General features: G+C 50.1%; 1 protein-coding gene across 1 annotated transcript in view; it reads right to left on the bottom strand.

Annotated features, from left to right (window-relative positions):
- The window catches only part of MDGA1 (MAM domain containing glycosylphosphatidylinositol anchor 1), a 139,719-nt gene extending 127,217 nt beyond the window's left edge, over positions 1-12,502 (bottom strand). The window contains exons 1-3 of the mRNA XM_069009841.1: positions 12,231-12,502; positions 12,007-12,137; positions 10,974-11,218 (exon numbers count right to left, since the gene is read on the bottom strand). Of these exons, the coding sequence (XP_068865942.1) occupies positions 10,974-11,100 (127 nt within the window). The 5' untranslated portion in view covers positions 11,101-11,218; positions 12,007-12,137; positions 12,231-12,502. The remainder of the gene's footprint in view (positions 1-10,973; positions 11,219-12,006; positions 12,138-12,230) is intronic.
- Between the last annotated feature and the right edge of the window lie 1,866 nt (positions 12,503-14,368).

Raw genomic sequence — 14,368 nt, 5'->3', positions numbered from 1 at the left:
GTACATATGCTCATCGTGATCTGCAAAAATCAGCATGGCATCTTTGCCAAGGCTTAGCAAATGCCAGAGTGGTTTCTGGTTTCAACAACTAACATTCACTTTGGCCAATTTCTCCTTCTACATGGAGTTTCAAGCCTGATTACCAACCACAAATATGAAACAAATTGCTTGTTTCAATTTGTTGTGGTGATATTCATGCCTCTCACCCAACATCCCAACATGAAAGATTTATGGTATTAATCATGCACATCATAGTAAACAGTCATTCTGTACTGTCAATTGCATTTTTCTGCTGAAATAAGGATGAAAGTGCTGAGCTGCTTATCGTTTGACCAGCCAGAACACAAACTATTATTGTGCTATTTTAACCAAAGCTGGAGCTTAGTTTCTATGGGTAACGTCTTCAGATGCAGCTACATGGTACAGGAGCTTGACTATCCCATTTTGAAAAACAATTTAGAAACTTAATCACAGCTAAATGCAAGGCTTGTCTACGCAAGGAGTTATTCAGAAACAGCTTTTCAAAATTAAAGATTAATTCCAGACCTGTTGTTCAGAGGTTCTCCTTCACCACAGGAAACTGCATTAAGCCAGTTTACACTCCTACATAGATGCTTGCTTGAAAGACACCACAGATCAAGAAGAACCCCAGCATTTGTCTTACTAGAGTTTGCAGCTATGGGATTGCAGCAGCTAAGATGCTGCAGCCATCAAGCTTCAAACTGCACCTCACAATAAGCCAGTTAGTTGGATTCGTAGGAGTCCCCACCCAGTGGCACAGGAAGGACTTGAGTTGACTCTACCTGTTCGCACTGCAACCCAAAAGCAAGCATGAACCTGGTGTAGGTGCCCCACAACCCTCTTACCGAGGGGTCAAGCACAGTCTGTCACTGCCAGGTGACCCCAGGCACAGGGGGCTCAGCACACACCACAAGGCTCCCTCGGGATGTTGCACGAGTGGCTGGAGCACAGGCCAGGCTGAGCTCCACGCTGTTACTGCTGCACTGCAATCAGTAACCAAAACTGCTAATTTAAAGCTAGCTCAAGAGTGCACCCGCAAGTCACAGTCCTGCTTCTGCGTAGGCGTAGTGTGTGTGTGCACCATGAGTCAAACTGTCAAACAAATACCACTGACACCAGGTCCTTTTGGTCTTCATTAGCATTTGGGAGACAAACACTAGAAATTTCTCTCTGTCTTCATAATTGTAAGAAAAATAGCACATACTTCAAATGACAAAATGTGTTGGAATATTCATATTTCCCTTTTGCTTCTTCCAAACCTGTGCTCTGCTCTGGCACCCAGCCGCATTTTAGAGCTATAGCCCTTGAGACTGCATCTTCTTCTTTGTCCCAGGTACTGTCCCTTATTGTGTACCTGCTTTTCTTCCCATCCCAAATCTTTGCTCCTTCATGGCTAACACTGCCTTCCTGTCTTTCCCCCGGGTACCATCAATAGTCATTTAACCTCCTCCATTCATGACAGAAGTTCTCCATAGCAAGAAATACTGCCTCTTTGATCAAGTGCAAAATAATTTAAATCGCTACAGAATAAGTCAACAGTTTCCCAAACTGATCCTTCTGCAGATTCAAGCACAGCAAAGCCACGTATGTACCCACAACTAAAAGACTTCTGTCTCTCCCAGTGCTGTACAGGAAGGTTTAACTTCTAGAAGACCTCCAAAGGGTGTCCTAAAATAATCCTAACCTGTGTCAAAGATGAGCTAAATTAGTAGTGAAAGACAAAACATGGTTTTGTTTTCTTACTAAAAGTGCTTGATTTGGAGATAACTGGATCAGAGCCAATTTTCAATGGCTTATGCCTTCTTATTGAGGATGTATTTACCTTGAATCTATCAGCCACAGGGATTGCACTTAATACCAGCTGCACTTTACCAGAGAGAAGGGGATGGTTAAAACTTTGCTGATGTTCGATTCTTCATTCTGCCATGGGCAAATCACTTCATCTCACTTCCCCACATGCAGACTGGAATTACTGGTGGCAACAGAGGCACTGTAAAGGTGGAAGTTCATAGATATTAAAGTGATGGGAGACACATAAATCCACAAGAAATCCTCCATGTACAATGTGAGAGGGATTTTCAGGGTCTATCAACTGCAGTACAGATGCCCCTACCAGTTAAATATTCCTAACACCCCAGCTGGATTCACTTGACTGGCACAGGAGTTCAGTCTCCCATCTCCAGCTGGCTCTTGCTGCTCAGGTTACTTTTATAAGTCTCAACTTCTCACGATTCTGCTGTTTTGAGGAATGCTCCAAGTCAGAATAATCCATTTATTAAACTTAGCAAAAGACACTCATTCTTCACTCTAGATCTACGAATGCCTTTTTCCACTGTGCAAGGCACGCAACAAGCACCAGAAGGTGAAACAGTATTTGTAAGCAAAACCCATTTTGACACGTTTCTCAAACATCTGTCTGAATCACATCTTTGTTTTTCCTTTTTATTTCATGCCAAAGGCACACAAGAGATGCACAAGATTCCCATCCACATTTATTTTAAAACAATTTACGCTAATTAGTGAAGGACCATTTCCTTCTGAAACAGGAGCAGCAATAGCAAGCAGTTACTCTTGTATTAAATGTCCACCTGCAGACATCCTAAAGCTTTTCTCACAGCTTGACTTTAGCTTTCAATGTTTTGTCAGTTCTTCTTTAGGCAACATTTGCTAATTTGTCTTCAGAAACTGCCGTTCTTACTGCACCTTTGTCAATTGCTATCCTCAGCCTGCCATTTCCATTTACATGAACCCAGCAAAAGTATCTGCATGACATTTGTCCTACACTACGGCTCACAGTGGGGAGAAACCACAGGCCAGCACATCACAGCCCGGCAGATTTTTAGTTACATCGCTGGTATCTCCCCTAGGCAAGCTAAAGCAAAGAGTAACAGCCATGAGTGATTTGCAGCACGAGAGAAAAAGGAGATACAAGAAAGCAAGAAGCTGGCCAGATCAATAAAACTTCTTGCGGTCCTTGCTTGCTGCCTCGATGCACCATCTCCCTGGAGGTCTGCAGCCCAGCACAGAGCCCTGACCTGCACACAGAGCAGTGCTGGTGACTTCAAATCACCAGGCCACTCCAGCACCACGGCTGTCCGCAGCGGGCTGTCCTGCCCGATTCACAGCCACTGAAATATATAACTGTGTCCACATAGCTGTTCCTTGCTAGCACAATACTGAGAACACTGCGTGCTCTGAAGAAGCAGCATCCTTCTCAGAGGAGTTCAAGCATTACCAAAATCATAAAGCTCTCTGTTCATTTTGGGAATACAGTCACAAGCACACCTTGGAGTAACCACATTGCCTAGTCCAGAAGAACAAGTGGAAAATTTGAAGAACTAATCATTTAGATTCATCTGCCTCTCTACTTCCTCAGTTAACTTTAGGCATCTCCTTTGCCAGCCATGGGCCACAGTATTTGGGCATTAAAACTAAAGCTTTAGTAGCCAGAAGATGACCTTGGATACAGCATGGCAAATACAGTGGTGGAAAGAACTCCCTGTAGGCAGCAACAATGCTCAGAAGACACTTGCTCTAAGCTAGGGTCCCTAAGCTGTGTTTTCCAAGGGCCAAAGCACCAGAATCAATCCTATGCCTCTGCTGTGGCACTCTCATCTCTGCTGCATCACAGAACCAAGGCTACAGGTATATCACAGCACTAATGCCTTCAGCTGAGAGTTTTGAAGCCTGATAGGCAGACATCACCTTGCCATCTTTTCCTCCTCTCCCAGAGCAAGGCCATGCATGAATACCCCTCCTCCCTTATATCCATTCAGACTGCTTTAATCCTACCTTTTTGATACCAAAACCAACCACCAAACAAAACCCTAAACAAACAAACAAACAAAAAAAAACGCATAAAAAAGAAAAATCCCCTAATCACAACTACACAGTTATGTTAAAAAAAAAAAAAAAAGGAGTGAAAACCTCATGAAGTACTTAAGAGGCCTGCGCTCACTTTTTTCTATAATCTTTGTTTGGAAATGGACAAAAGCACTGAAAGAATAGCACGTTCATAATCCAGGAGAGAGGGGGAGAGGAAGGAGACAGAGGAAAACAAACAGAAAAGGGGAATTGTTAAAAAAAAAAAAGGGCGGAGGAGGAGGGTATCGGTTATGTAGTGTTTGGGTACAATTTGACAGAGCTCCAGATGCTAAAACAAACCCGGGACAGATGCAAAGCCTCCCGCAGGCAGCCAGCGCCAAAACCTGGACGCGGCAGCTCCATCCCGGGCTCTCGCTCCCACACAACCTCCCGGCGTTTGGTGGCCACGGGAAGAACGAGCCGCCTCCCGGCGTTGCCCGTCCAGCCCGGCAGCCGGGGCCGCGCCCCAGCCCGCCCCACGCGTGTCCGGCCGGGACGCGGTCGCTGCCACAGCGGGAGCGGGTCCCGAGGAAGCCCCGGCCCCTCTCTCTCTGCGGGGAAGGGCCGCTCGCCGGGCACCCCCGCCGGGGCCGCGCAACGCCTCCCTCTGCCGGGCAGCGGCGGAGGCGCGGCCCCGCCGCCCAGATGTGCTCCGCAGCCGCAGCTGGAGAGGAGCCCGCCGCCAGGACGGGGAAGGACGGGCAGCCTTTTCCTTGGGTGAGAGGCGAAGCAGGAGCCCTGCGGCGGCGCGCTCTGCCTGAAGAAGTCTCAAAGAAGAGGGAGTCTAAACCTTCGTTCCGAGAAACACCTGGCACTGGGCACAAAGGCTCTGCCTCCCATCGTGTGCTGCCCCCGCTAACCCGGTGGTAACAGCCCTTCTCCCGCTTGAGCTTCGTTGAGACAAGACCAGGATCTCCTTTTCCTGGCTCCACTTCTCAAGCTCTTTCCTAGCTCTTTAATGCATCACTTTTGAGTCTCAGCTCCATGGATTATCACACACTTAATTTCTTCTTTTAAACAGTAAGCAAGTGCTTAGCTATAAGAAACGACCTTTTGTTGTTTCTTCAGTCACCTTCCCCAAATGAGGGGCAGATGAAAGCTTTTTTTTTTCCTTTTCAAATCCAAGGACTTTGGATCCTATCAGAGCAGAGATCTACCAGTTAAATGTGGGCACAGAGACATGAAACACACAAAGTCTTTTTCCACTTCTCAACACATCACTCTTCTCTGGTCGATCCTGAAGGCCTTCCCAGATCAGCATTCTGCTGTGTGGTGTCAATGCCATAGCTCTCTTCTTTCCTCCACAAGCCCAGAGGACACTGGCACATTTTCCCTTTTTGAATCTAAACCTCTGTCACACCAGAGGATGATGATCAGCAAAAAGTGTCTGGGAGACAGGCACTTGATGTGTTCACCTTGAGTGCTTGAGAGCAGAAATGGTCTCAAAGTTTTCTTAATGGTTTCAGTGTACCTAAGGTCTGGGCTAGCAGGTATGGCCTAAAGAAACACATACTGTATCACCAGATGTGGTGATACAAACAAGAACAAACCCACATTATCCACTGCCTCTTCTCTAGAAGGCTCATCTTCACAGCAAAACACAGCCACCCCTCTGCACAAAAAATATCAGCATCTCACCTGTCCTGCTGAGAAATTCACCAGTGAACTGTCTCTCCAGAGCTACACAGGCAAACCAGTTGCCTGTGGACTTCCCTTGTGCCAACTAAAGAAGCTTTTTGCACGTAGGGTTCAGGACATTTCCATGAACAGGGTAAGAAACACCTCCCACCCCAAGCTGTCTTTCACTAGTAGAAATGCATCTCTCGCTATTGCTTTTGTCAGTACATCAGCACTGGGCAGAAGGCAATTTTTCCCCACCCCCCACTCCTGCCCTCCTCATAACAAGCCACAGCCACGCAGGCATGGTTCTTAGCTTAATGCTAATAGACCATGCTTAATGAACCAAGAGAGCACAGTGTGTATGGAGGGAGGGACTGGAGGCCTGAAACTGCACTATTCAAGCAAGCAGAATAGCAGTAACTCATCAAAAAACAGGCAAAACAGTAGGGCTTCTGGTTGATGGGAAGTGTCCCAAGACCCCTGAGTTACCAGCATGGAAATCCTTTTTATCTTTACTTCAAAATAAGAACAGCAGCCTCAGCAGCACAGCACCCCTTACTGCCACCACTGAATTACTGTCTTGAACCTCCAGGGCCATCTTCTGCTGCATCTTCTACTTATTGGGAGTCACTTACTACACCTACCTCCCCCTCTTTCAAACTCATCTGAAATCATATATATATATTTCAAAAACTCCAGTGCGAACCTGACACAGTGATCATTTTAAAAGCTGTGCTGCTCATGTCAAATTATTCAACATCTGTCTTCATGTTCCCACAAAAATTAGCATAGGATGGTGGTTTCTGATGACACCCATAGTGAAATATTTTGACTTCATCCGGCAAGTTGCAAACAACCTGTCAAGAGGATAATGTCAGTTTTCTAGTACTGCATATTAAAGTCAATTGAGGGCTTATCTGGTGTGTGAAGCTACTGACCTGACCTAAAACCAGAGGCTCTAGTGTCACAGAAGAGTGAATCTGACACATTACAACTGAAGAACAGCAAGACATTCTGAAGCAGTGGGCCGGACAGATTTAATGCCTTGACCTTAAAGAGCTGATCAAGAACTGTGCAAATCTTGGACCAACCCAGCCCTTTGGTGAGACTATTTCTGTGGCACTCCAGTTAGAAAAGTCATTCCTCAAAAGGCTTGAGGTATACAGACTTGGCCACAGCAGGTTTAAGAGCTGGACAACAAAGAGAAATGATTGAGCACAAAGGATGTGTGTACATCCATGTATGTATGCACACACACACACATATTTAGTTTGGAGGGCCACTGTTTCCAAGCATCGCATTTTCCAAACAGAATCAGCCAAGAAGTGGCTCACAGGAGCCAGCTCCATCACTTCTTTAGCCAGCAATCTCTTCAGCCATTTCTGAGGAGACAGGGTGCACTGAGATGACAGCAAGGCAGCTGAAGAGTTCCATGTCTTGGCCCCCAGTTACTGCTGGCAAAACAGCTCTAGGCAGAGGCTTATGAGAGGGATGGATCCAGATCCATAGAACTCCAGGTGACATTTAGAGTGCCTGTGCCCCGGAAACTGTCAGCAGAGGACATGCACACACACAGGTTGCAAGAAGGTGTGAGGCAGCCTACATTAAAAAAACTCTAGGTGTTTTTACTTAAAAAAAAACAGGTAAAAGGAGCAGGAAACAAATCATGTCATGCGTACATGAAATGAAGAAGTGTGGATGCTTATGACCTAAACACAGGATATGTTTTATTATGACACTCCACCATCACAGACACAAGAAAACAGTCTTCCACCAGGTTTGGTTTTTATGCTGTCTGTAGTGGCATCTCAGGGGTGATTCAGTGTGATGGTGTCTCTTAAAAGAAAGAGCCTTAACAGGTCATTTATTCCCCACCTCCGAGGCCAGGGCAGAAGTACTTTACACTCCAAGCGCTCCACCCCGGCCAGTTTCAAGTGCAGCCCATCCAGTCGCTCTCATCATGGTGCCAGGCAGCTTTCCTGGCTGCCCAGCCTAAACATTTCCTTTTCTTCCCTCTCCATCACCTTGCTGGATGTAGCCCCTCATCACACACTGTGATGTCCATTCCCAAAATATCTTTTCTGCAGGCGAGTTATGAGAGGCAGGGGACAAAACATCCCACTTTCTTATTCTGCCTGAAAGGCTGCTGCTGATCAGTGGGACTGTGCTAATTGCATGACAACCCAGAAGTGTTAATTATACACTGGACATGGAGCAAGCATAGCAGAAGCACTGTGCACACCAAACCAGAGCTACACAAGTCCGGAAATCTAGAAGGGGAATGGAAAGCAAGAGGCATACTTTTCCCTTTGAATGCCACCCCACCCTCAATCCTCCTCTCTCAGTCTAACTTATAGTCTTTAGGGGTTGATAACTCCAAGCCTCGAAGGGCAAGTCCCCTGTTTCCTTACCCCCTCCTTCCTTCTCCCCAATTTTGACATTTTCTAGAGATCTATTACAGTTGACTCCTCATCTTGACCAGCATCATTAACACACCAGGATTGAAAACCACATGCAGTCTGGGAAATGGGCTACCACAAAAGGCTGATAAAAGTTGCCTCTTGGCAGTCTGCTGAATTGCCTTCCCCATCAGGCCAGCCTTGTCTCACTGCAACAAACAAGGCTGAAAGAATAGGATCAGCTAATGAGAAGAGGGTTTCAGACACACTTCAGTCATTACAACAAATGCCAATTTATATAACAAGCCTCTTCAGGTAGCAGGCAAAAAGCACCTTGACTCCTAATTAAATTGCACCTCAATTGCAAATGCTTCTTTCTCAGAACCCCCCTTATACGCATTTTATTTATACCATTCATCTCAATAAACCTCTCCAACAACTCTGCTCGCCCAGACAGAGGTCTTTTGTGCACATCCATGTGGGTGTATTATTTAAAGGGTACATCACATGGATGCTTTATCTTGTTTAATCTGATTTAATCTCAGGAGATTTGCTGAAGTAAAATATATTTATAGACCCATATAGATGCCTCCCCCAGTCTCCACTGCCAATATTCAAAGGCAGGAAAACAGATCTGAACCGTGACACTTGAGTTCCCATCATTTTTAAATTAGGTGCCACATGAGATCGACATTCACAACACAGAATGCTGAAGTACAGCTTAAAGCTATGGCAAGAGACCAATAAAGAGAAAAACCCAAGTGGAGGGGGGGCAGTAGCACTAATTTCTAATCCTGCTTTTTATTTATCCTTGCAAACATAACAATATTAATCCAGCTCTGCTTGAGCCATCAGTAACAGCAATCTCACATCCAAAGAAACAGTTCTGGCTGCACAAGGCATGAAATCAGCCCAGGGTAGTGGACTGAAGGCAGAATTGGTAAGGACAATATGAAAACTATTAGTCACCGTCCAAGTTTGCAGCGTGCTGATTCCACGAGACACTGCTCTGGGCTGCACTCAGCGACAACTGTGTATTAAGGCTCCTGTTGTTCGATAGTTTGAGGAGGTAGGGGTGGGGAGAGGAAGGAAGACACTAGATTTCCCCTTTGTGCAGTTAAGTAAGAGAACAGATAGAAGTAGTGTACCATTTTGGCTTAAAAGGATGCCTTCATCTCAGTGTATGTCTGCATCTGTGCTTTCTTTTGTACACAGCTTCTTCAATCCCTCTCTGAGTGAAAAAGACAAAAACATCAGTAAGTTATTCTGAAGATCTAATAGCAGCAACTGTGTCAAATGCAAGTTCACTGAAGTGTATGAAAAAATACAACAGGCAACTCTCTAAAGCACATTTAAGCTCTGTCCCTCTTGCTACAATCCTAAGCGGTGAGTCCATTCTACAGCAACTGACAGCTATTCGGCAGCAAACACACTGAAGGGAAATAATAAAAGTTCAACTAGAAGCAGATGACCTGTTTTAAAGGATTAAATGGTATGCCCCGACCAGGTTTCTGTACCACAAACTCATTCTACTCCTCATCTTTCCAGCCTTTTAAGGGTCATACAATTTTCGTCTGGATATGCAGACTGGGAGAAAACACATATACTGAGAGGAAGAAAGAAAAAAATAAAGGAAGCTGAACACCCTCTTTTTAAAACAGTTATTTTACAAAACAGATCCAAACTCAAATTAACATCCCAGTCCTCAAGGAGAAAGGAGGAATTGTTTCCATTAAAGAAATACATCATTAAAAAGTGACCTACAAAGACTTACCCATAGTCACTGAGACTGAACTGATCTTTGCCAGAGCTCACACAAGAGACTGGCTGCGTGCTGTTAAAAAAGAGGGAGCGGGGGGGCTGGATTCTCTCACTGGGGTCTCTCTTCAGAGCTCAGAGAGCTTGGCTTGTTAGAGGCAGTGGCATGCCTTCCAGAAGGACTTTACAGCAACGCACAACTGAGTTGTAAGCCAAGATAAAGCCGGCTTGTTATGAGAGACAAGTCTTGTGGGTTGCTTTTATTTATTTTTTCCCAGTGTATTGGAAATGCAGATCTTGTAAAGCAAGAATTCAGCGAGGGCTGGGAGAGGGAAAGGGGGGCTGCATGTCTGGCTAAAGTAAATCCTGGGTGTTCTCTCAGCCCGGGGCTTGCGCTCGGCGGCACGGGGTGCCATCCCCCGCCTCTGCCCTCTCACTGAGGGGCTGTGGAAGCCAAACCTCTCATGAGGAGACCACCCGAGCTCGCCATTTGCCACCCTGCTTGCAAACAAGGAGAGGAAGTAAGCTCCGTAAATGCAAAAATAATAATAGTAAAAGAGGGGAAAATAATCAATCAGCTCGACATCAGCTCTGCCACAGACCACCACCCACCCATCTCCATCACCTTAAGAAGAAAATCAGCAGCAAAGTTCCACAGAGTGCAAAACCAGCCTCGCCTCGCCCCCCCGGGGAGCCCGGCGGGGTTCGCCATGGGGAGCAGCGGGGAGCCGGCCCCGCCGAGCCCGGTGGAGCCGTGCCGGTGGCGGGAGCGGGCAGCCCGCGGCACCCAGGGAACGAGACCCCCGGCGCCGCAGCCCGGCCGCCCTTCTCCCTGCTTCCCCGTGCCGGTGGTCCTGAGAGGAAGGAAACCCGCAAGCGCAGCGCGGAGAAGGGATCCTCCGTCCTCCCGCTGCCCCAAAGAAAATGCAACTCGGAGGTGCTCCCGGAGCCGCCCCCGCCGGCATCAGCGTGGCGTCCCCACGCGAGGCGGGTGGGGAGAGGGGAGGCAGGGCCGGGGCTCCAGTCGCTCCCCCGGCGGCAGCCCCGCCGGCGGTCCCTGCGTGCCATCTCGGCGGACTCGTACATGGGAGGCGGCCAGAGGTTACGGCGAGGAATTATGAAGTAGCTACAGGCGCTGGAAGCCCTATTGCTGCATCAGTCTCTCCGCTCAGGCTGAGACGAGGTTCGGCGGCATCATTTACTTTCTCCTGCAGGTGCTTTTTAACTTTGATCCCACAGCCGCCTTCCGCGCCCTCGCCCCCCACCCCTCACCCCTCCTTCGCAAACAGCGACCGCGACAACGTCTCTTACCGTACACCCCTTGTCCCCTGCTGTACACGGGCACCAGAGACAGGAATAAAAAACAGATCATGTCCATCTTCAAGGCAGAGCCTTCATCGCCGGCGAAGAAAAACAGCCAAAACAGCTCAGGCAGCATCCGGCGGGGGAGCAAGGAGCAGCCGAAAGCCTCCTGAAACGCCGCCCCATGCGCCCCACTCCGCGCCGGGCACCGGCGCCCCTCGGGCGGAGGAAGGGATCCCCCACACCGGGGCCGCCTGGGGGTAAAATATAAAATTAAAAAAAAAAAAAAAGGAAGGAAGAAAAGAAAGAAAGAAAAAAAGAAGGGAGAGAGCGAGAGAAGCAGGCAGGGAAGGAGAAACGCGGAGTGCCGCTTCTCGCTTTCCCTCGCCAGGTTGCTCGAGGATCTCCAGGCGAACAGGCAGCCGCGCCCGCACTCGGGGTATGGGGAAAGGCCAGCCCAGGGGCACCGGGCCGGCGCCGGGCTAGGGCAGGAGCAGGGCCCGGGCCAGCCCAGCCCTATCCCCCGATCCCTGCGGGAAACGGGGCTCCTTTGTTCAGCGGGAGCTGCCAAGCGCTGCCCCAAGTCCCGCACTGCCCGAAGTGCTGCCAACTGGGGCCAACTTGAGTGAGTCCTCGCCCTTCCTCCTCCTGACGAGGCTCTGGCCGCAGCCCCTGGAGCGGACGGGGAGAAGGAGAAGGAGGTGGAGAAAAAGGGGGGAAGAGAGGGTGGGGGGTAGGAGCCAGCTGCTGAAAGGCGGAGGGAGGGATAGGTGATCCTCGCTCTTCTTTTCCAGATCTTCCGAGGAGGGGATTGTTGTAATTAATCAAATCCAGGAAGGATTTTTTTTTTTTTTAAAGCAGCTCCCAAGAGCTCCCCCAGCTGCACTGCACCGCCCCAGCCAGCCTGAAGGGAGAAGCAACCGAGGAGCAGACAGACCACGCACCCTCGCTGCGCCTGCAGCTCAGCCCGGCTCTCCTCGCCTCCTCCCCAGCCTGCCAGGTCCTTCGCTCTTCAAAACTTTCCCTGATGTTGTGTGCCGACCTCGTATGGGTGCGTCGCCTCCGTTCTTGTCTGTTCCGCCCGCCTCGCAGAGGATTTGCAGCTGTAGAGAGTCCCCTGTCTCTCTCCCTCGACGGCTGCCGGAGCTCCTAGTGGGAACTAACAGGCTGCAACTGGAAGGTAGATGACAGTGAGGGACAAGATGCTGAACGAAGTTGAGCTACTCCTGCCAGACGCCAGCTGGAAACCGCTTGGCAGGTCTTTACCCCTCCGCTTTTTCCTGAAGCGCCAAAATCTCCTGCAAAAGTTGCCGGGAACGTCACCGCTCCGCAGCCGGCCCCGGGGCACTCCGCTCCACCGCCCCCCGACGGGGCGTCCGGGGGTTCCCGCGCCCGCCAGCGGGGCTGGCCCGGGGTCGCTTCCCACCTTCCTGCCTGCCGGCTCTGCCAGCCGCGCCTTATTTTCTCCTCTGTTGGCTTGCCAGGTTTTCCCCCTACCCCCTTCACCATTTCATTCCCCTTCACCATTTCACTCCCCTTCGTTTAAAAAAAAAAAAAAAAAAGAGCCAATTAAAGAGGGCGGGCGTGCTGGGGAGAGCCCAGCCTCCTGCCCAATTCTGCGAGCCTCCCCACGCCTCGCCCCGGCCCAATTATAGACAAGACCGCAGGGGTGGGGAGAAAAAGGACTTGCTTCGGGCGAGAGACCGGTTGTCAGTCCAGGGTATCCCCATCCTCAGGACGCTCGCGGCAAGGCTGGCTTCTCCCGGCTGGGACTTGAGATGCCAAGGGATGGGGGGCAGCGCAGGTTGCCGGGGTGTCTCCCGCGCTGGCGCTCGCTGGTGGCAGGAAAGTTTTTTGGGGCCCCCCAGGTAGGTTGCAGGCTGGCGGGGCTGCCTTGTGCATGCTGCTAGGGAGCGGCGGGGCGCGGCGCTCCTGCGGGGCGGGGGTGTTGTGCGGGGCCCTTGCCCGGTGCGTGGCTGCGAGGCCGCGGTATCCCCCGGACTGCCGGCCCCGGGCCGTGGTGATGCTCCTACATGGAACCCGGAGCGGGAAAGCTTTGCATGCCCCGCTCCCCGTGCCCCCCTCCGCGCAGGGCCCGGGGCGAGAGGCCGGGAGGAGGAAGAAGATGCTGCGCCAGCCCCGAGCATCACCACCGGCACCGGGGGCTACGCGGCGCCCTGGTTTGCCATCTCTATCTCCGTCTGCTTTGCTAGGGAGATAAAACGCTGCTTCTGGGAAGCCTAGACCTGCTCGCCCCCGAGCCGGCGAGCCCATCCGTGCCTGGCCCGGGTCCATAGCAATGAGCCAGACCGTAAAGCGGAGCCAGCGCCGTGGAAACCCCTCTTAGGGGCGCGTTCTGCTCTAGAGAGCCGGGCTCCGGCTCGTCTCTTCCCCAGCGCTGGCCCCGCCGGGGCTCCCGGGGACGGGCTGATGCGGGTGTCCCTTAGAGACAGCGGATGCTCTCCGGCCCTTCCTCGGGGCTGGCCCCTGAGCGCTCCCCGCCTCGGCCAGGCGCGGGCTAGGCACACTGCCCCGGGGGCTCCCGGCCCTGCCCCGTGGCTCTGAATCCACACTCTCTCCCCGCGGCAGCTGGCGAGGGGTGCGGGAGCCGGCAGGCACTGAGTTGTCATGTGAACAAGTCACTCCCTGGATAAAAATGTAATTAAAAAAAAAAATATCAAAAGATATGGACTACAGAGCGGCTGGCTGCTCAGTCATGCTCTAACAAACAAGCAATTGATAGATATAACCCCTAATTGGTAAGTAGTTACTCCTGTTGTAAACGGTACTTAGCAAGAGAGAAAAGCAGTAGCATACACCAGGAAGAGAGCAGTGATACAGACAAGACAGCATCACCCCAGAGCCCAGCATCCCCCCAGTGCCCAGAATCCATGCATGAGGGATGCATGGCAGGTGATTTCCCACTGGATTCTATTCTATCACTTGTCAGGATACCACAACTATAAAACTGCCTTGTTCGTTTTTGTGGTGGTTTGGCTTTTTTTTCCTTTGTATTTCTTTTTGCTATAACTAAGGGAAGATTTGCCAAGAAAGTGTGGTTTTCACACTCTAAGATGCCTTTTCCATAGCTGATGGCGTAGAGCAGGGCACCCGTGAAAGCACCTGATGTGAGCAAATGTATTCTTTAATACAATAAACCCTTATCTGAGACGGATTTAATCCTTCCCACAGTGGGTGGTTGCAGCATTAATAAAGGGTGCATAGGTAGAAGGAGGCAGCCAGCACCAGGAGGACAGGTGGATCAACTCCTCTGCCAGGGCACGAGGAGAAGCAGGAGCTGATGATAATGAGACAAAGTAAAATTGTCTACATCTCCACAGAGCAGGCTGAAAACAACCCAAGGAAAACAAGATGAAGAGATGTTTGCAGATCCAGGAAGCTTT

This window comes from Aphelocoma coerulescens, chromosome 3, assembly GCF_041296385.1.
Source record: "Aphelocoma coerulescens isolate FSJ_1873_10779 chromosome 3, UR_Acoe_1.0, whole genome shotgun sequence".
NCBI lineage: Eukaryota > Metazoa > Chordata > Aves > Passeriformes > Corvidae > Aphelocoma > Aphelocoma coerulescens.
The sequence above is the reverse complement of the archived record's forward strand: the minus strand, read 5'-3'. Positions and strand labels throughout refer to the sequence as shown.